The 22,963-nt window shown below is 34.5% G+C and overlaps 1 protein-coding gene across 1 annotated transcript; it reads right to left on the bottom strand.

Annotated features, from left to right (window-relative positions):
* Positions 1 to 10,562: 10,562 nt before the first annotated feature.
* On the bottom strand, positions 10,563 to 15,815 carry LOC104087174 (uncharacterized). Its single transcript, XM_009591579.4, has 4 exons — positions 15,443 to 15,815; positions 13,182 to 13,403; positions 11,990 to 12,102; positions 10,563 to 11,148 (listed from the first exon to the last, which is right to left on the bottom strand). Exons 1-4 carry the CDS (start codon positions 15,626 to 15,628, stop codon positions 10,779 to 10,781), a joined length of 891 nt encoding a protein of 296 aa, XP_009589874.1. The 5' UTR covers positions 15,629 to 15,815; the 3' UTR covers positions 10,563 to 10,778.
* Between the last annotated feature and the right edge of the window lie 7,148 nt (positions 15,816 to 22,963).

Raw genomic sequence — 22,963 nt, 5'->3', positions numbered from 1 at the left:
AAATAGGTAACTGTTGCTGCGTTTTGGCAGCAATTTCAGCCATGTTTTGGCTTGATTTTTATGGATGTTTCGTGAATTTTTACGGATATTTTGGGACTGGGATTCGGACTGGTTTTTATCATTTTTTGGCTTTTTCGCAGCTGATTATTTGCTGGAAAAATGGCTGTTTTCAACTGCTTTTAGAGCTAAAGATGGAGGGAAAATCCATGAAGCTTTGATGGTTGATGAGGTATTTTTAATGGAGACTTTGTGGTAGTCTCATCCCCTCTCAGCTACTGCATTTTGGATTTTTTAAGAAGAAAGGGGAGCCCCCATTTTTCTCCTCACTCCTTTTGTTTTCAGCCCCCCCCCCCCCCCATTTTCCGTATGTGTGTGTTTTCTGAAAGAGGGACATGTGGGGGGTTGTGATGGGGGACAATGGAGAGTGGGGTGGGGACACGTGTGGAAGATGTAAGCGAGAAATATTCAAGCACGGTAAAAAATTAGGTGCTCACAATTATAACACATAAGAATAAATGATCGGTACAAATCTTAAAGATTAAAAGGGTATAACTGCACTGGTCTATGTTAAATGACTATGTGTGAAAAGCAAGTATATAAAAAAAAGGGGTCCTAAGTTTTTTAGCCTAAAGGATCACCCCGTGCAACATAAATAATACTTCGCAACTCCCTTAAGGTAGGGGTTGCTCATATTATTCAGCGGGCACAAACTATCATCTCATGCTACTGAATTACTATGTTGAAGTTGTTACTTAAGGGCGCTTTAATTCAATTCTAAACCGTATCCTACGCATGCACTACCCGTCCCATGCCTATGGTCCAGGAGGCTTTGGACCTACTATTAGGTGGTTCTAGACTCATCTTAGGTTGCTAAAAATGATAAAACTAGACATTCAAAACAGATAGGACTTCACATAAAGACAATTAAAGGCCCAAGTTAGCCTCCACACATAAACAACAAATGCACGCGGGCAGTTTAGGCAGTACATAGTTTTAGAATTAAGACTTAAAGTCCTATAGTCATGGTTTCTAGGCGATTCTGAATTCCAGTATCGTATATGCAATGTTATTATTCTCTCTAAATGGTTTAGACAAAGAGACAGTAAGCTGTTTGCAAACTCAGGATTATTAGCGCTGATTTTATAAATAGGCGTCTTAGGCAGGTGACACTGTCCTATAGGCATGATTTCTAATAGTTGCATAGTTAGGCAGTAAAACAGCTTTGAGAGTCCAGCATTAACGACATTGATCTTATAAACAGCTCTTATGCAGGGGACAACATCCTATAGGCATGATTTCTAACAATTGACAATTAGACTTGATCTTTATAATACTTTATTCCTATAGGTATGTCATCTAGGCGGGGCAGTGTAATGAGAATAACGAAAGTAGTTGATTAAGAGATTAGAATCCTACAGTCATGATATCTGGATGAGCAGTACACTAAAAGTAATAAAAGTAATTGACCAATTGATTATTTGAAGTCCTATAAGCACGGTATCTAGGTTAACAAAGCATATGTTATACATCCTATAGGTGTGTTGTCTATATGCACAGTAGTAACATAGAAACGTGCTTGAATAGTGTGCAAGTGAGGTGTGCATGATTCCTATAGGCATGATCTCTATTAGTGTGCAACATACCAAACAAAATAACAAACAAGGCATGCTGAACGAAATAGTAAATATAACACACATACCCTATAGGCATGTTTTCTATCCTTTCATGCAAATATTAGAATACCCAACCCATTTTTTTATTAATTCCCCATTATTCGTTATTACATATTATTACAGACCCAAATAGAGAATACATGCTCAAATATTACAAACTAAAATAAGTACAGGCCCAATAAGCAGAGCAGACCCCAAGAGGAATAACCCAGCAACTTTGAGGTCTTCAGTAATCTCATACCAAACTTAACCATATGAGTAACAAATTGTACATAAATTGATCAGACCACTTGAAGTCCACACACTTAGTTCTTAGGACTATAACTAATAATAGTTTAAACTAGAGAAGATAGTCGAGATCACACAGAGTTATATACATAAGACGCTAGAAGTTCAAAAGACAGGATGGAAAATCAGAAACTAATAGATAATCCCAAGTAGAGTTTCAGGATATAATATGATCTAAGATCAACTTAAGTACAATCTCGATAGAAAAATCTTGCAGAATTACAGACAGAAGCAAGTAAAATAGCGTTTTTCATATGGAAATTTCTAGCATGAGGGTCTAGTGCAAGTATGATAATAACAAATAGGCTGACGAACATAGTCTGTAATAATCCACTCAACTGGGCATGAGGAATTTTAACATTATCAATCATACACAAATGTTTAAATAGCACCAGGACTCATAATGGACAAGAATATGTCAAATATAGGTTAACAGGACTTTCCTGCACTAGGCTTAGTCACATATAGAAGAAGAGGCTAGATATGGAATATCATCCTAGAATTCTTAGACAGTATTAAAGAACACCATATTAAACAAGGCAAGGAACGCGCATTAGTTTACAAGTAGCAGGGAAAGCATGTTTGGGCTAATAACACGATCATGAGTTAACTCTAGAAAAGTATTAAGTTGCACATGAATGACTCGATAAGCATTAGAATATGTACTGAGCATGACTCGACTTATCACAAGAATACAGAATAAGGCAAAGGCTAAACTCAGAATAAGCAATAATGACAAGCATTCGAACACATACATTAAGGCAAATAGGCTTAAGAAAACAGAATCAAGGCAACACATAGGCAAGTTCGATTACTAGAAGGTATAGAGCCTCGAGAATAGCTTCAGAGCTTATAATAACATGTTGGGTCATAGAAAAAAAAATCTCAGAGACATAGATATACAGAGCAGGAACTCAAATGAAAGGAGAATGAAATTGCAAGAGTCATTGGTACTTACCAGTTATAGATTAATGAACAAGTAAACAAGAGGAATAATTTCAGTAATACCCCAATGTCAATAGCAAAACGAATAGTAGAACCCAGGAATCTCAGTGCGTCAAAGTTCCCAAAGGTTTTGAATGAACCCCGAAAAATGCTCACACTGAGAAAGGTTCGATAATCGAATTCTGGTGGCCTTGGCTTTCAGCCGGCCAAGAGATTAAGCCTCAGAGTAGTATAAGACAAGTGAGAATAAGAGAATAGTAGTAATTTCAGTGATTAAGCCTCTTTCTGGGAAATTAGGGGAGGGGTTTATATAGTATTAAAATTCAAACGAATGAACAAGGAAAACAGTCAATCAACATATTAAAGGAAACACTATCATGCAAAAATAAATTTCGCATCATATTAAAAGATAAACCAGACGAACCCTAGTTCAATAGAAATAAAAAATTGACCACAGATCTTGGTGAATCGGCCCCATATCACCTTGCTATGAATGTATACAAACGAAATACCGTCTAGATCTTAGATATTGAAGATGGTTTCACATGATTCAAGGCCTGGTACTTACTAAAAATAGGCAAGTACTAAGTGATACCATAATCGTGTAAGTAACACAGAGACAGAACATATCTGAAAGGAAAATCATGGAGGGATTCCATATTAAGGTCGGAATCGGGGAGGGTTGAAGGGTGTGGCGGCTAGGGTTTCTTAGAGACGAATGGAACAGAGAGGATTCAGAGGCGGTTGGAGTAGGGAAATGGGAGTAGGGTTTGGGTGAGGGGATATAAGGAAAGGTGGGGATTTATTATAGGCCGTTGCTCATTTGAGATCAACGTCCAGGATCAAAGAAAAACAGGGCGGGTCGTTTACACGGGGCGCGACCGAGTTCATTAAAAGGGTTGTCTGGTTTGGGCTTGGGGTTATTGAGCTAGGTTTTGGGTCCGAAATTAACTCAAACGTCGGGCCAAAAATTTTTAAATACACGAAAATTATAAAAATAATTTATAATAAGTAATTAACAAGTAAGATGCTTGAAAATAATAGAGAGGATAAACTAGAGAGAGAAGGAGGAGCTCCAACATCTTCCATTTCAATTTCTTGCTCAAGTCTTGGAAATTCAACAATGAAAGCTTGTAAAATATTCTACTAAAGAGGTAAGGTTCTATCCCTAGCTCTCGATTTCGAAATTAGGCTGAATATATATAGTAGGGGGGAGGGGGGTATGGTTCTTGAGAATAGGATTTGGTAAATTGTACATGCATGTGCCAATGAAGTTGGTAGGGAGGTTGTTGAACAAATATGGGTGACCTATTGATGTGGGGATTTGTTGTGGGGTGAAGAATCACCACCATAGGACCTTATAGACGAATTTTCACCCTTAGTGTTTGATGAATTGCCTAAATGAGCTGGACCTATGAGTACCTTCCTAAATATGGTTCAATTTTGTTGTGCCTCTACAGATTGAAATCACTAGAAGTCTTTAAACGTTGTAGTAAACCTAAGGAAAGCTCAAATGAGGTATGTTGGCTAAACTCTTTCCGTAGAATCGGATTCCTCGAAATTCTCATAACTTCGATTATGGTTTGATCAAGTTCTTATCTCTATCATTACAGTCCGCTTCTATGGTTAGCTTATCCAAAGACTTTTGATTTGATTCATGTTCCAATTGCGAATCACTATGCTCTTATTTGTAAACGTTTCCAATGTGTTCTAAGCCCTTATGTGTTTGTGAACTGAAGCTATGATTTCCAGGATATTTTATAAGTGCCTTTAAATATTTTATAGTCCATGTCAAATGAAAGAATGAAAAGCATGAAGTATGAAATGCGACCATCGTGCCAAGAATGATGATGTACACGTGTGGCCAAAAGTGCTAATGAAATGAAAGAAAGTATGAAAGGCTATGAAACGAATGTAATTCTTTTATTTGATAAATGTCTCTTTTTTGGGAGTATCGTTAGGTCACCGAGGAAGGCTGGGTTATAAATGCCCAAGCGTGAAACTACACGTGCTGGTGTAAGGATTGTTTGAGGGACAAGTTTTCGTTATATTATATTGAATTATTCCCTTTGATTGGGATGATTTGATAACTAGCAAGAACCATGTCGCCCACATGACATTATGGTGAGACGACTTAGCCGATCGGGCAGAGAACGGATGCCATGCCGTGCACATGATGATATTGTATTTCTATGTCAATACTCATACTTTTGGGGTGAGATGGCTCAGCCGATTGGGCAGTGATCGGACTCCATGCCATGGGCATGGTGGTGTGTTGGTACTAAGGATATCCCAACCAAAAATGAAAAGGTTTACTTGAAATTTTACATTGTTTTAACTTGACATTTAAATATGATTGATATGCTCATTATTTCCAAGTTTCTTTCCTCATGTTGTCATTCTATTCCATGAGAGGGTAATTAGGTTTACATATTAGTACTATTCCATATGTACTAGCGTTCCTTTTATCGGGAGCATTGCATCTTTAATGGATCCAGCTGGTTCCACAACAGGCGTCATTGATCATTGCTAGTAGCATAATACCCTCTTCTCAGTGGATTTTGGTAAGCCCCACTTCCTATCAGGACCCTGTATCTTTGATCCTTGTACATTGTATTTTGAGGTATAGCTTGTGACTTGTCACCGGTTCTTTCATACTACTCTCATGTTCCATTTAGAGGCTCGATAGACATAGTGTGGGTAGTATTTTGATTTGAGAAAGCAAAACTAGAAATGTTGTAGCTGCCAAACATATTTCTACTCTTAAACTATGAACATGTAATATTTTGAAAATCGTAAATAAGTTTATACAAGTAATGGAATTGTTGTTGTACATGTTATTCTCTCGTTTGTCTAACTCTTGATATTCATCCTCTCGATTTCATGGGAAGATTGGGTAGAAAGAAAAAAGTAGGCTAGCTCGACTAAGATATTTGGTTGAGCACCGGTCGTGCTTCCTAAGGTTAGGGTATGGCAAGCTTGGTATTAAAGCCTAAGGTTTTAAAGTGTCCTAAGATATCTCAGAGCCATGTCTAGTAGAGTCCTTCTTATCGGCGTGTTATCGACCACATCTATAATTAGGAGGCTACTTGGACATTTAGGAATGTCACCCTTCCTTGATATTCTAAATCGTGCGATAGAGCTGATTGTAAGTTTGTTCCTCCTTTTAACTCGTGCATTGTTCTTATTTTTAGTAGATGACGCCTAAGAAGAAGAAAAGGAGTGGCCAAAGGGCCAATGCTACCCCAGGTGTGGCAGTTAATGAGATACCTGATGTTACAAGTGAGCAGCCGAGGGGTGAAGGCATTCCCCCAACCACAACACCTCCTGATTCTACTACTCCCGCTGAGAATGTACCAATTCCAACCCCTGCTAAAAATGCAATGTTCCTCCTCCAACTGATAAAGCCCAGGGAACACACTCTTCAGGTCGTGGCTCCACCGGTGTTTTGTCGCCGGCCGGTCGCGATGAAGAAGCGTTTTCCTTTTGAGGAACAGTCTTTGATGTTTTTGCCATTTTTATGGATTTGAAGTTAAAGATAGATGAAGATGATAATATTCGGTGTTTTGAGAAGATGGTAGCAGTGAAAATCGTGGATTTGCCGATGAAGAAGTTAGAAGATATAAAAAGCTTTGAAGATTAAGAATCTAAAAGTAAAAGTTCGAAATGGTGGAAAGAGGGGCTATTTATAAATTTCACAACGACGGTTCAATATTGGCGATGGCCGACCATCGACTGACGCGCATTTAATACCTAGGAAATTGTACAGACGGGACGTTTCAGTCACTTCCATCGCTTACGTCACATGGATGACGTCATGACAGATCGAGGTAGAAAATTGAAGGCTTAATTCGTTTCTTGTCATTACACTCCAAAACAACAAGGGGACTATCTGTATACGGTCAAAACCGGGCCCATCAGATTTTATTGTTTGATCGAGACCGGGAGTTTGCATCGAAGGACGACTCCGAAGTGGATCGGATCGAGGCACGAAGACAAGGTACCGAGATCAAGATTCGAGGCACTTGCCAAGATCGAGGCCGACAGCAATCGAGATCAAACGAGACAGGCATCGAGCAATATCGAAAATAGCATAATAACGAAAATGCGAGATATCCGTGACTGGTCAAAAATCATGGCTGAAATCTCATAACGGATCGAATCAAGAACGGTTGTTTAGTTAATCATGGAATTTCCTTCTGTAATTAGAATTGTACCATATATAGAATACATCTACTGTATAAAGAGGGGTTCTAACCAGTTATAGGGGGACAACGGATAAAAAAGCAATATAATTTTCTTCCTCGCTCACACTCTTGTTCTTCAGCTTATTGTGTTCTTATTGTCCTTGCATCAATCAGTTCGAGGATACTCTAACTCAAGGGTTGAGTTCTACTCAAATACTGATTTGATTTATTTTATTGTATAATTCTATCTTTAATCTTCATATTTATCAATCGGTATAAAGTAAAATCACGTATTCTTAAATCCACATTATAAATTTAATTATTATCCAATTTCGAGGATAAACAGTGTTAAAAAAATCACTTAATATGTATAAATAATCTATTCAAAACTCAGTAAGCAAAAAATGTTATGGTCGAGAACCGATAAACTTAAAATACGGGATGCACCTCTAAAAGAAAGAGACGACTATGCTTGCGAAATCAGGAGGAAACTCAATTCCAGAATGTGATAACCACGCTTGCCAATATAAACAAGTAGAGATAGAGCGACGAGTAGAGACACCAAAGTATCTGCCGGCGCCCGGCGATGATGAGTTACGGTGGGAGGAATTTAGGTGAGCGGAATTGGAGGGAAGAGGGAGGGAATTTAGAGACTAGGAGGGTCAAAATGGTTTTAAAAAAATAGTTAAACACCTATATCATCTACTAAAAAATGAGTTGGATAATGAACTTTTTAAAAATGGGTCAAATATGGATAAGAATCATATTATACATTTAGAAAATGGATAAGCAATGGATAACTAACGGGTTTAATTTTTACATTTTTAAAGCTTCAAATTGGGGGTTCCTCAAGTTTGGGGCACTAGGATTTCTCAAAAAAGTGATTTACAAAATTATTTATTCATATGAAGAGGTGTAGTCGTTATCGTTAATGATAAATAGTAAATATTTATTTGAATATTAGATTAGATTGGCATTAGAATAAGAGAACTGGTAAAGTCGTACGTAGGATCTCAAACTTTTTAAATCAATGCAGTATTAGAATTGATCATAAAATAAATTTAAGAAAATTATGATCGTTTCTTGTGAGTGTCACTAATTGCCAACAAATAATTTGACGTTAAAGTTAAAAGTTAAAACATTTTTTATATTGTTCATCAAAGTCAATGTTTAACGAAAAATTTATTTTAAAAGTCAAGAAAAAAATAATTGTTTCCGATATTTATCTCTAATATTGTCACTAAATAAATATTGTTGGATATATACAAGATTTCTTGTAGAGACACACAGTGTTTGTTATATACCCCTTCCTTGCCATTTTATTTGAGGGGTGTTAATTTAAGAAAAAATATAAAAAGTTTTGAAAAATGTCATAGACAATTTTTGTGATTATAAATTTATGTCATTAAAGATAAAATTAGAAATACTTAGAGATATTTCTAACTATAAAAAGATATAGTTCTCCTTGGAATAGATTAAAAATAAAAATGTGTCACATAAAATAGGATGATTGAATACTTTGAATGAGATTATCATGGAAAAGACTAGTCACAATACCCATGCATCTCAACTCCGATCCATATAATCCACTATATTATGAAATCTTCACAAACTATACAATCCGGTATTTTTTGTATTAGTTGTTAGTTGCTACATTATTGCTTGTCAATATCAGGTGGAAGTTTCGGGGGCGGCTAATAGAATTGTGTGGCCTAAACCCAAAATATATTAAAAGATTCTTAAATTTTCATAAAGCCTCGTATCATAATGAGACACAAAAGAAACCCACACGACTTTGGTCTTGTGCTAAGAATACAACACATGACGAGGTTAGGCTCACATCACTATTTTGAACTCTCCATGAATAAAAGCATGATATTTAAGTAAAAAAAAAGTAAGATGGGTGGACTCATTGTCCATCTAATTGACTGCCCTTGAAATTTCTTCATTAAAAAAAAATGAGACACAAAATAACTTACTTTCTGATATATGGATTAATCAAATATGACAAAAAATAGCTAATTCAAAGAATCTGAATTGAAATTAGAGAGTGAAATTATCAAAAATATGAGGAAAAAAGAGTGTACATACAGAAAGAAAAATTAGAATTGATGAAAAAATAAATATACCAATTAATCCAATGCGGGAAAAAATTTGTGATTATTTACTCCCAACCATACAACCTCAATCAAATTTAAGAAATGTAAATATATAACTCGATATAATTAAGCCATCATGTATGGAACGGACTATTAGCGACAGTATTCGATTAAATACCGTGCTTTCTTTTACCATGGTGTACAAGTAGGGGTGTATATAGGTGGGGTTCGTTCGGATTTTTCAATTATCAAATCAAACTAATATCGGATTTTTAAATTTATAAACCAAACCAAAATAACAAACTCGGATTTTTCAATCTCGGGTTTTTTTCGGATTTTCGGATTTTCTTTTCCTGGTAAACTCTTCATAGCATAAAATATGTAACTTGTGCTCCAAATATTTCTTAAGTCCTAGTAAAATACAACTATATAATGTATTTTCTAAGAAACTAACACAATAATATGAGATAAGTCATAGCATTATACTAAAATATTCAATAATAAAGATAAAATAATAAAATTACATAAAACAAATATTGTTAATTAATAAGCCATAATAAAAATTAACATAATCTAAAAATATTATATAGGTCATGCTAAAATAAGTATAGCTAATAAGTACTAATATTAATTACATAACTAAGCACGAAAGAAAAAGATAAACTAAGTTATGCATTTTCATTATAAACCAATGTAAAACTAAATTAATTATCCAACACTATCGTCATTCCTAGTATTGAATTGAATTTCTTTTGTTAGCATTAGTATTGATTTGAATTTTGTTTGAGTTACTACATTTGTGGGCTATAAAATGTATTTACCATTCAAGAATGTTATGTCTAAACTTGAAATAATACGTTAAAAGATAAAACTGTGAAAAAGTTTAAGAAATATTTATAAATTATATTACAATAAATATTTATATGTATAAAATATTTTTTAAAATTATATAAATGTACTATCGGGTTGGTTTAGTTTCGGTTTGACTTTTTTAAGTTAAAATAAAACCAAGCCAATTATGGTTGGATTTTATTTTTCAATACCAAACCAAATCAAACCAAACCACATCGGATTTTTTTTCCGGTTTGACTCGAATTATCGATTTGGTGCGGTTTATCAGTTTTCTTTGTACACCATGTGTACAGGTGTTCCACCATTTCTCCCCCCGTCATATACGACCTTTTTCGTACTAGTGAAGCTCGGCATCCACAAGGTTGAATAACTGCTCAAAGTTGAAAGTCATATTTTGTTGATAATTAAAATTCAGCAGATTGATTTAAATAATTGGTAGCTCCTTTGTGTAACAACATCGAAGACGATTTTTAACCGTTGAGCTTAGAGAATCAGTAACCTAATAAACGGATGAAATATGGATGGATATCATCATTCACTATTATCAAACCATAATCATTTCAAAGATGACCACAAATTGAAGTGATTATCATTGTTCCATAAGCCTTCATTGAGGGGAATGCCGCGAAGAAACCAAGTTTAATTTTACATTTTTTGTGCCCCTTTTTAATTTCAGCGTAGGATCTTACTTCAACAAGTCGCAGTTGTTTCACAAACTCCAAGTGCAAAGGCTATCAAAGTCGAGGAGATTTTCCTGTGTCTGCAGCAGCACTACGGTAATCATATACACCGATGCCTCGCTTTTTACCAAGTCTACCAGCATCAACATACTGCACAAGGAGAGGGCACGGCGCATACTTATCGTCCCCTAGACCGACATGAAGAACTTTCATGATCGACAAACAAACATCCAGTCCAATAAAATCTGCAAGTTCCAAAGGACCCATAGGATGGTTGGTTCCCAGCTTCATTCCTGTATCGATGTCTTCTTTTGTTGCAACTCCGGTATAAAGTGTATGAAAGGCTTCATTAATCATAGGCATCAAAATTCGGTTTACAATGAAGCCAGAATAATCCTGAGAACAGATAACTGTCTTACCAAACCTGCAAATAATAGATAGTCAGAAATTAGTTGCAGATTTCTTCCCCTTTCCAGAGGATAAGAGACTAGTCTTTTGCAAGTAGAGGATAAGATAAATTCTTTTGCCTTTCTTTTAATTCATCTCATACATTAGAAATAACAGATACTGTATAATTTTTGTCCATGCTGCTTATGAAGCATTATAAAACAACTTATGTAGAGATGTTCAGGTGACTAAACAATCTCGCATCTTGTGACAGAGGATACGTAACAAGGATCCTTTCTCGTTTTTTGGCTGCATCTGTCAATCAATCAACTATGTCTCTATTTCAAACTATCTGTGTTACATATATGAATCCTCCCATTTCATTCCGATATGGCAATCTAAATGAAAATAAAATATAGGAAATGACATGAGACTCAATTTCATGAAATATCCACCTAAAGAAAAATTTTATATTCAATCTGAAGAAGCTTAAAGACTTGAGACAGCAACAAGTGGATGGGAGGTTCTCTAAGCCAAGTATCTAAGATAAGCCAATTGTAAATCTTAGTTCTTAAAACCATCACAGCGCAACCCTCCATGAAGAATATGAGCCCCTTAAGATACTTTTGGGCCAAGACAACTTGGGAAAGAGCTCAAATCTATTGTGTAAAAGTGGAGCTTTGCAGCTACATAATGAGATTGTGTTTGGTCGCGGTGAAACTCAGGCAAATGGTTATACCCGTAGGACATGTAGCTAGATTATATGTGACTGTTAATCTGAAAGCGTAAATATTTCAGGGAGAAAATTTCTTTAACAATGTCTGAGGAAATATGCAAATCTTTGTAAATCCTAGTCGCAGGGTTTTCCTAACAGTTACCTCTCTGCCAGGCATTTAGTGGCACAATACGTGTCTTCTGATGTATCTGCACCCCGAATAATCTCAACCAGCTTCATAATAGGTGGAGGGTTCATAAAGTGCATGCCGATCACCTGCCCATGAAAACATAAAAAATAGAAAAGCTATATGAACCCTAGGCAGTCGATGGGTACACGTTACTTGAGTTTACTTTAAAGAGGCACAGAGACAGATTGAGAGAGCATATCAGGAAAGGCAAATGATTACAAGTGTCTAATTCGTTGTCAGCTTGTGTTGAGGATTTGATATTCCCTAATAAGTACCAGAATTTAGGAGGTAGAAGAAAAAAACAAATATATATGAGACACACGTGTATACACACACGAGAAAGAAGAAAATACATTTTTATGTGGCCTACAATGATTACAAACCTCCACTAGCGGTGTTTTAGGAGCCAAAAAGCTATCAAATTGAATTGACCAGTGAGTTCTACATAATATGCAACAAAAGTAAAGAGGGATAATTCTGTTCTATTCACGAATAGAACTCTCAACTTCTTTATGAGATAATTAATCCTTCTTCAAACCATCACTTGGAGAAATAAGGTTGCTTAGCAGTTACTGCGACCATCATTCTGCAAACGTCTTTCTTCAACCTTATCCATATCCATGTGACATTCCAACAGTTGTTTTTAGCAGCCATTAAAAAAAGTCTTGTTAGTCCCATGTCTTCTGATTAGCAGCGAGGAGCCTTGCACCTTCAACTTTACCACCCACTTTATTCACTTAACAAAAAGTAATTCCCTCACATTCCAATATTATAATATTCTATCTGTTGTTCCACCGATATGTAGGCAATCTCATCACAAAGCAAACTGAATTATGTGTACAGGTGGTGACTACAAAAGATGGGACATACAAACTAAAGTGCAACCATAATACAAACCACAACAAATCCTACCAGTTTGGGGAGGAGTGCCTAGATGTTGAGATTCCATAAGTCTAAAAGGAAAGAAAACAAGATACAGATAAATTCCCCACATCTTCTTTCTGAAGGATTTAAAAAAGGAAGTGAGCATGCAATTGTTTGAATCTTGGCATTTTCCTGAACTTCAACACACATATTTGAATTTCAATAAAGTAGTTCTGCTTTCAATAAGTTTCATAAGCCAGCGTTCAGTATATAATTGATCAACAGCCAAAGTGAAGCAAACCTGGCAGGGTCGGCTCGTTGCAGATGCTAGACGAGTAATGGATATAGAGCTTGTATTAGAAGCCAAAATAGCAGAGCTCTTTACAATCTTATCCAAGTTGGCAAATAAAGATTTCTTCACTTGTTCGGATTCCACAATAGCCTCGACAACAAAATCAACTGAATGTAAATCTTCCAAGCGGGATGAACACCGTAGACGTCTTACAGCGTCAGCACTTTTTTCCTGTTTTATCAAGAAGTTATTAAACACGAAACTCACGGCTGTTCAAATTTCCTAGAAATTACTCCAAACAACACCTTCCAAGAGTAAGCAGTATTCGCAGCCTCAAAATCTTACTCCCCCGCCCCATTTGATACACACTATTGCAACCTTGGGAATCAAATGAGTTTTTTCTTTAATTAGCTAAAAATAGGGAACAATGGAAGAAAAAGATCAATGTAGGCAGGGGCGGATCTACTAAGGCCCGAGGGGGTGGTACGCCACCCGCAAGCTTCCGCCAAAACGTTAAATATATATGTATATACATGTACAAAATGCTATAAATATTTCACTTGCCACCCAGAGTAACGAAAGATGTCAAGGTGCCAGTGGCAAGGGGCAGTCAATTCTTCCTTGGTGGTGAGGGATCGATACTTGTACCTGAAGTTTTTGAACTTTTTGGTTTGCTGCATCTATTAAATGTTTCTGTCATTCTATCATTATACACATATATTATGTTCTCCTTATTTATCTTTCTTTAATTTTGTTGACTTTATTACTTGGCTTTTGACTTTTTTGTCTCTATACTTAGGGAGTATTTGTTTATTTCACACAAAGTTAAAGTACCTTTGACAAATTTTCTCTCCCTACAGAATTCCAATCAAAAACCCTCGACCATTGTCTCCCATCCCTTTCAACAGTCGACACCGCTGCTTCCTCCATCGGCTTGATACGCTCTCTTGCATAATAAAGACAATTTGCTATTTCAGAATTTATCTTTAGAGGTCGATTGACTCTTGAGGGCCAAGAGAGTTTAATACAATGGTGCTACACATCATTTTGGCCGCAGGTCATCGATTTTAATTTGACTTACTTTGGTGACCGGTGCCTATTGTGATTTGTGAAGTAAAATGCTATTATTTAGGAACTTAGAACTGAGAATAGTTTCTAGCTACACTAAGAAAGTAGAAAAATTTAAAACTAGAATTTTGGTGGTCTAAAATCTAAATGATTTGAATCTTGCTTCTAAGCTTGATCTATAGTCTACCAACATTATTATTTCAGCAATTTGGAAAACTTTCTATTCTCATGTACAAGTTCATTGATGATTGATCTATTTCTTAAGATTTAATTGTCAAGAATTGAGAATCTTGCTATATTTTTCTTTTAGCGAGTGGAATTTGGGATTATGCATTTAAAAAAGGATGTGATTTCCTTATTGAATTCAAATTAATTATGAATTGGATTGAACTTTTGTTTTGTAGGAAGGTGTTCTAATTTTATGAATCGAGATGCATATTAGTAATTCTATTGGAAGTTTTATACTTTGTGCAAAGTTGTCATAATTATTATTATATTTTTTCGCTTGATCCATTCGTCTATATAAACCAAAAAGATGAATAACCCAAATTGAAACCCATATTTATTTAGATTGTGTATATAACAAGACGTCTACGTTCAAAGTAGCGTGGCACCCGGAACCTTCAAATCCTGAATCCGCCTTTGCATGTAGGTGATACATGCTAGTTGGGAATAGGAGAGAACTTCTAATACTATTATTGTTACTATTATTTATATATATTTAACTTATTTTTCACTTTTATTTTTATTTGGTATGATTATGACATGAGTTGAGCTTAAACAGGGAAGCGAGGATTCATATCAACTTGTTTGAGACGGAGACATAGTTGTTCTTGTAGACCTTTCGAAACATTTTTGTACATATTATGTTTCAAAAAAAAGAAAATTGTGATTTATAGTCCTTTTTAATTGCATACTATTTCAAAATCTTTTGAGGAATCAATTTATGAAATTCCCACAAAAAAGTTACTCTAGATATTTTGACCTTATATTCTGGAAATCCATTATACCTTTTATGGTTAGAGGGAGTGTTTAGTAGTAATTCTAGCTAAACTTTTTTTGGAAAAGGTAAAATTTAAAGAAAATGACTTCTTTTTCTTGCAATTCAAAGCAACAGTAAAAAGGAAATTCAGAGGAAAAAAATTCAGCTAATAAGTAGGATAGCGAAGTTTACTGATGAAGAAGGAAGGAGGAAGAAATACCTGAGAGAGTTGTCCTTTGGAGAGGAGGCGTTGAATAATATTGGAAATAGAATTTTGGGCTTTAATAAGAGCTTCAGAATCGGTATCGTAAAGCCAAACGTCGATGCCGTTGACGGCGGCGAGTTGGGCAATTCCGGAACCCATTTGACCGGCGCCGATAACTCCGATGCTTGTGATATTGGCCATGTCTGTATCAGATGATCACCAACAACAACAAGCTACCTAAAAAGTACTAGTATCACCTTTTTGGAAGGGAGTAGCAATTTGTTGAGAGAAAAAAAACTTATCATGTCTTGGGGTGCGCACCAAATCTTTTTGTTGTGGTAATATTTTTTTTTTCCTGACGTTGTTGTGTGGGTAATAAAGACACGCTATCGAATATCGAAGTACTAAAGTACTTAACCTTTCTAGGATCGGTAGTCTCTTTTGACGTCTTTTTCGTACTCCTTCGTTCATTTTTATTTATTCGTTATATTAAAAATATATTTTTATTTTTATTTATTTATTTTATTAAATAAAATAAAAAACAATTTACCCTTATCATTAATTATTCATTTCCCAAATTATTTTTCAATACTTTTTGAAATGTTATCATTATTATGAATGAAATTGTAAAATATGTATTTTTTTTTTTTTTTAAGGGAGTGCGAACTTAAAGTGAACAATTAAAAGTGAACGAATGAAAATATTATAAAGATAAAGAAAAGTGTGGTATTGAAAAAGTATTGAGCATGCGTACTACAATCTCGTCCTCTTCCATAAGTAAAATTGAGACAAAAGAAAAAGTTTAATTTCCGATGCCATAGGTTATCTTTCTATTTTCTCTCGATGAATTCGCAACGCTAGCTTAGCTAATCGCAATTTCCTTAAATTAACTTAGTAAACTTTTTGATTGATAGATAATATAAAATGCACACTGATTTGCTTCCATGCTTTGGCTAATCCATAGCTCCTTCATTGACTTCTCCATAAACATGACGAATTGGTGCACCACACAACTCATTCAAGGATAGTCTTCGTTTCCATTTGGTAGTACATTGTTTACTTCATTCGAGTTTGTTTCAATTTTTACTGTTTAATTTAATTTAGAGATTTTTTTCTTCCTATTAAATATCTGAAACTTATTTACCACAAATATCCTAATTTTATATATTATTCGTCCTAAACAAGGATTATTTACAAACTAGTTAACTTGTTTCTTCGCGCGATTATATAAATAAATAAATAATCGTGATTTTGTTAGTGATCATTTTATAAATTAGTTCATATAGAAAAAGAAGAAACATGCAAATACTAAACTAATTTTCACTTATAAAAATCATATCTAAACTCAAAACTAATCAAATATATAATTTTAAGTAAAATTGAATGTATTAAAAAAAGAACAACACTAGATTGAAAAATCTTCTAAAATTATAGAAAATATTTACAAAGTAAACACTTTTTCAATATTTCCCCATTCATCAAAAACATTCTCTAAAATAACCAAAAACACACCTGCAATAAAACAAAGGAAAGAACAAAATCCTCTTTTGGTCTAAATTTAAATAGGAAAGGAACTTATGGACTCGTAATCATAAAATTGAAAAGCATATGATCAATGCTTTAATCACACAACAGAAATAACTTGTATCTTTCTCTCGATCAAATTAGAGTGCATATGATATTATAATAGATATAAGAAATAAACAGAAAAGTTTCAAGAATATGAAAAAGAACTTCTGTAATTTAGCCTCGAATTTGAATCCATTTAAGTTACTTTTTTTAGGGGTTGAACATGTCATTGTCATAGACTATGTTTTAAATGTAATTAGATTAGATATTTATGAGGGGCTTAATATGAAAGCTATATTAAATCAAACTGAATAAAAGGAGTTATCCGTATCACACAAATAAAAAAAATTAAAATCCATATAAGACTAATTTCTGGCTAAAGACTATGAAGAGGAAACATGAAACATTCTCTTCCTTTCGTTATGCTACTTTTGTTTGGAAAAAGAATTCAACCAGAGCCATATTTTTCCAATTATGAACCTAAAAAATAATTACTTTTTCTAGATAATCCTTTCTACCATTTAATCTCACAAGTTACATTTCTCTTCCATATAAATCTTAAAAGCAAATTCTTGAAAAGAATTAGACTTATACATACTCAAGGTCACGGGTGATGATTATCGTAACAAAAATCACTGAACAATTTAAATGTAGATATTCACTCTAATATGCATTCAAATAAAAGTTCTGAGGAACTGTTAAATCTCTCAATTGCTTTTTAGAAGTTAAAGTGAAGAAGAATTGCCGAATTAGAAGTTAGAGTGAATGAAAGAGTGAAGATGAATAGCCAAAAAGATGAAGATTTCAATTTGAGAAAATTTTCAAGAACTGAAATATTTTAGTGCAAGAATTCTTTATAGGTGCTGAAATGATATAGAATAGTAGTATTTACACGGAGTGACATATTAACTACCACACCTTTTCAAATAATAGATCTATTCCATGAAAAGGAATGACACATCCTCATGCTTAAATTTTTTATTCATCTAAAATAACTACAATATTCTTCTTAATTTTCATCATTTGTTTCTCTCTATCTTTGTATTTCTTTGTTACCCATTGAATGCTAAGTTTCAACTTCTAGAGGATTGTTTAAACAAAACAGAAGAGGCATAAGATTAACATATTTTTTCCGAACTATGACTGTGAGAAATTGAAAAAAAACTAAAGTAAAAAGATAAAATGCATGTCGTGAAAGCATGAAGCAAAAGCCAATTTAATTCCTCCGTCATATACATTATACAAAGAGCATAGCAACAATTAAAAGCATAACAAATATTGAATTTTACTTTAACACAAAATTTACTTCAAACCACACTTGATATACCTAAACGATAACAGGAAGCCAAACAACTAAAACAATAGTAATCTATTAACATACTCTTGGAAGCCCCGTTAGCACCAGAAATGTGAAACCAATTGGACCGTATAATAGGCCTAAAAATGGTGATTGACAACATGTATATGAAATCTATATGAATGAATTTATTGAAAAAGGAGATGTTACGGTGAATGGGGAGGTGAAAAGTTTGCAACTCATCTAAAATTATAATGATCCCATTAATTAGTGACTCAATCAATATGATAAATATGATTAAGATTTAAGAGCATTTAAGAATGTCTTTTTTGTTTTTTTAATCTAGCACGTAAATGGAAGAAAAACAAAGGGAAATCCTAAATATTGAGAAAAAAAAAAAATAGGTTTCATGGGCAAAGAGATGATAGTAAAACGCAAGCATATGTTATATTTTTCTCGAAGTATTTTAGCAGATTATTTGTTACAGTTAAGAAAATATACTTGATGATGGTTACATTTTGCCATTTACCTAAAATTGAATGTTATTCTAATGTCATATTTTACAATAAATAAATATTCATTTTAGAAAATAAAATACTTATACAATAATAATAATAATAATAATAATAATAATAATAATAATAATAATAATAATAATAATAATAATAATAATAATAATAATAATAGAGTAATTACTCTTTCTTTATATTCTAGTACTATTGATATCTCCTTCTCTTTCCTTTTTTACTTCTATAAGAAGTTATGGAGCTATGAGAAAGGCACAAATTTGGGTTAATTAAATGAGTAATTAATTGTATTAAAATGACATAAAAGTATGAAAAAGAATGTACATAAAGGTCTAAGAGAAGTGTTCACAATTTGTTCACTCCTTTCGACAATTTGAAGACTTGAGCAGTTTCGTAATGTGTATTATGACTTGTGTGAATTGTCGGCTTTGGTTTTCGGATGATTCGAAATTAAATTGAAAAAATAATCCTTGTTTAGAAGCTTAAATGAAAGAGTTCATCAAAATTTGACTTTTATGCAAACGACTCCGCAGTGGAGTTTTGATGGTTCCAATAGCTCCGTATGGTGATTTTGGACTTAGGAGTGTGTCCGGATATTTATTTTGAAGCCCGTAGTTAAATTTGGCTTGAAATGGCAAAAATAAAAAATTGAAAGATTGGAGGTTTGACCGGGAGTTAGACTTTTTGATATCGAGGGTGAAATCCGATTTTAAAAAAATATTATAGGTCCGCTATGTCATTTATGACTTGTGTGCAAAATTTGAAGTCAATCGGACTTGATTTGATAGGTTTCGGCATCGAATGTAGAAGTTAAAAATTCTTAGTTTCATTAAGCTTGAATTGGGGTATGATTCGAGGTTTTAATGTTGTTTGATGTGATTTGAATTCTCGACTAAGTTCGTATGATATTTTAGGACTTGTTGGTATATTTGGTTGAGGTCCCGAGGGCCTCGGGTGGATTTCGGATGGTTAACGGAATTTAATTTGGATATTTCTAGAATGTTTCGAAGTCGTTTCTTCTAGAATAAGTGGTATCACATTAAGCAAATGAGCTCCTAATTCAGTTTTGATTGAATCATTAGATCCGTATTGAAATTTCGGAGCCATAGCAAAAAGAATCGTCGAATTCGAACATCGTATGAGAGAGTTATGCCCATTTCTGTGTCGGAAAAGATTTTCCGTCGCCGCCAACGCCCAGGGTAGCGTGGGGCACTAGCCCTGGCGCTGGAAATTTTGATGCTCTGGAAATTGGGCCACAAGTAGCGTCCTATGGCACCTGTAGTGCTCGGACATTAAAAATCTCTATAAACGGAAGGTTTTTCCATTTTCGACAAAAACAGAGTTGGGGAGCTCGGTTTGGGCGATTTTCAGAGGCAAATTTCCCACACAACTTGGGGTAAGTGTTCTTGACTCCCTTGTGATTATATTCCATGAATTAATCTTCGTTTTCGGTATTAGATTATTTATTTTTCAAGAGAAATTGGAGGAACTTTTTACAATTTCATAAAATAAATTTTCGAGATTTGAACATCGATTCGGAGTCAGATTTGAGTAAAATTAGTATGGTTGGACTCGTAATTGAATGGTTATCGGATTTTGTGAGTTTCTTTGGATTCTGAGACGTGAGCCCCACTGTCGATTTTTCAAGCGGAGTTCGAGATATGACTGTATATTTTGATTAGTTTGCACGTTGTTTGACTAGTTTCGAATCGTTTGGCTTAGAATTGAGGAGATAGGAAGGCGTTCAGAGGTTGATACACGTAGAGTGGAATTTCTGGAGCATTATTTAGCTTGCTCGGTATTGGATTTGACTTGTTCGAGGTAAGTAACTCTTCTAAACTTGGAGCTGAGGGTATGAACCCTGATTATACGTGTTATGTGAATTGTTTGGAGGTGACGCACATGCTAGGTGATGGACGTGTGGGCGTGCACCGTAGAAATTGAGACTCAGTTGATTCCGTAGTGCTGTATAGTCAATTAACTTATATTTTTCCATGTATTTTTATGTGTTAGAGAAGCTGAGCTGTGACTCATGTTAGAGATCATGCTTAGGCAAATGCTGGTATTATTGGGACCCACTGAGGTCATTTCTGCTGTCGAATTATATGTTTAAATTATAATTTCGTACTCAGTCATATACATTCATTGCATATCATATCTTAGTCTCTTTTGTTATTTATTGATACATCATATCATCATTTTGGGCTAGTTTCATGACATTGAGAGCCCGAGAGACTGGAGAGATTGATGACTGAGTGAGGTCGAGTACCTGATTGTGAGGTTATTGATACTATAGCACGTGAGTTTATCCGTGCAGATCCAGATATTGATATTATGGCATGTGAGTTGTCCATGCGAATTCATGCCATGATTGTCTCGTTATAGCGCTTGGGCTGAAGGAGTCCCTCCGGAGTCTATACACACCTCCAGTGAGTGCAGGTACCTACTGAATGCGGGTGCCGAGTGATTGGGATGATTGAGTGACTGAGAGGACTGAGTGAATTAATACTCTGAGAGTATGGACATGATTTTATCACTGAGTTGCATCGCATTGATATGCACACTTGGCATGCAAGCATAGAGATGCATTTTTCTCATATTGTACGATATTGCGCCATTCATGACTTCACATACTCATTGACATGTAGGCATAGAGATGTATTTTTCTCATGTCATTTGAAAATGAAACATCCTATCTGTTGTTGAAAAGTTTTTGGAAAAAATCACAGTTTTACAAAACATACTCATATTTTGGTGATTTCGGTAAAAGATTTGGATTTTCGCTGATATACTTGAAAAGCAGGCCTATTTTTCTGGAACTGTGAATGAGCTGAATATTTTATCTCTGAGCTACTTCTTTTATTACTTCCATTATGTTGTTATAAACTGTTATTGGCTATTGGTGTTGGACTCCGACCTGTGTTCCAGCTCGTCACTACTTTCAACCTAAGGTTATGTTTGTTACTTATTCAGTACATGGGGTCGGTTGTACTCATACGACACTTCTACACCTTGCGTACAGATATTGGATGTTGATGTTGCTGTTATCGACGAGAGCTGGATTTGAAGACATACCTGCATTCCGGTTGTAGTTGCCTCTTGTTCATGGTAGCCTTAGATTTATAAAAATCTGTTTATGTACGTTTCGAGCAGATGATGTATTTATTTCATACCAGCTTTGTAAATTCTAATCTTAGAAACTCATAATTTGTACTACCAGTCCTTGGGAGTGTATTAGAGTCCGTTAATTATCAACTGAATCGGATTGTTGTTATTTGACTTACCTAGCGGGTGAGGTTAGGTGCCATCACAACTAGTTGGATTTTGAATCGTGACAAAAAAAAATCGTAACATTCAAATCCAACACTAATTAATGATCATGTAATCTACAGGTGAATTTGAAGAGAAGATTAATGGAACTTACCTTGATGAGAGCAAACTCTTGCTTGTTGAAGTTCAAAAATTAACACTTTTTAGTACAAAAAAATTATAGCATAAAACATGGGGAAAAAAGGTTAAAAGAAAATTTAGAAGAAAATAAGGATACAAGCGAAAAAGCAGAGTGATGAACTTCATCTTGTTCTTCACTGTTTTGTCTTTTTACCATATACCATTGACGTTAGAGATTGAAGAACATCTTTATCCCAAGCAATTGTTGATCCATTTCAATGAGGGGTATTACAAGGAAAGAGAAGAGGAACCAATGTCTGTTGAAAGGAAAAAGGCATATACGGTCTGCATTCGTAAGCAAGAATTGGAAGAAAAAGGCCATGCATTAATACTCACTCATAACTGTGGTATTTAATTCATTTTAGGAAGAGAAACGTAAGCAATACAAAGGAAAATAGAGAGATTCCAGTGAAGTAGTAATAAATGAGTAGTATTAAGAAGGAAAGAGATAAATAAGGTAACTTTAAATTTTTGATGTTTTTTAGATAAAAAATAAGGATAAAAAGCAAAGAACTCAGAAAAAAGATAAATAGGTTTTCTTGCATATAAGAGGTGCCACACCACTCTTTCATTTCCCTCTTTTATATAAATACTAGTTTTTGGCACGTCAATAAATACAAACAATATAAATTGAAAGATTAGTACCAAAAAACAAAAGAAATCAAACCTTCTTAAAAGAATATTAAACATCAA

Source organism: Nicotiana tomentosiformis, chromosome 7, assembly GCF_000390325.3.
Source record: "Nicotiana tomentosiformis chromosome 7, ASM39032v3, whole genome shotgun sequence".
Lineage (NCBI taxonomy): Eukaryota > Viridiplantae > Streptophyta > Magnoliopsida > Solanales > Solanaceae > Nicotiana > Nicotiana tomentosiformis.
Note: the sequence above shows the minus strand (reverse complement) of the source record. Positions and strands in the feature narration are given on the sequence as shown.

Excerpts from the sequence above, each read along its gene's own strand:
- LOC104087174 (XM_009591579.4), bottom strand. The coding sequence starts at position 15,628 with ATGGCCAATATCACAAGCATCGGAGTTATCGGCGCCGGTCAAATGGGT. Across the intron at positions 12,103-13,181 it reads CAACGAGCCGACCCTGCCAG|GTGATCGGCATGCACTTTAT; the intron begins GTTTGCTTCACT and ends TTTCATGGGCAG. Across the intron at positions 11,149-11,989 it reads ACTAAATGCCTGGCAGAGAG|GTTTGGTAAGACAGTTATCT; the intron begins GTAACTGTTAGG and ends TATTATTTGCAG.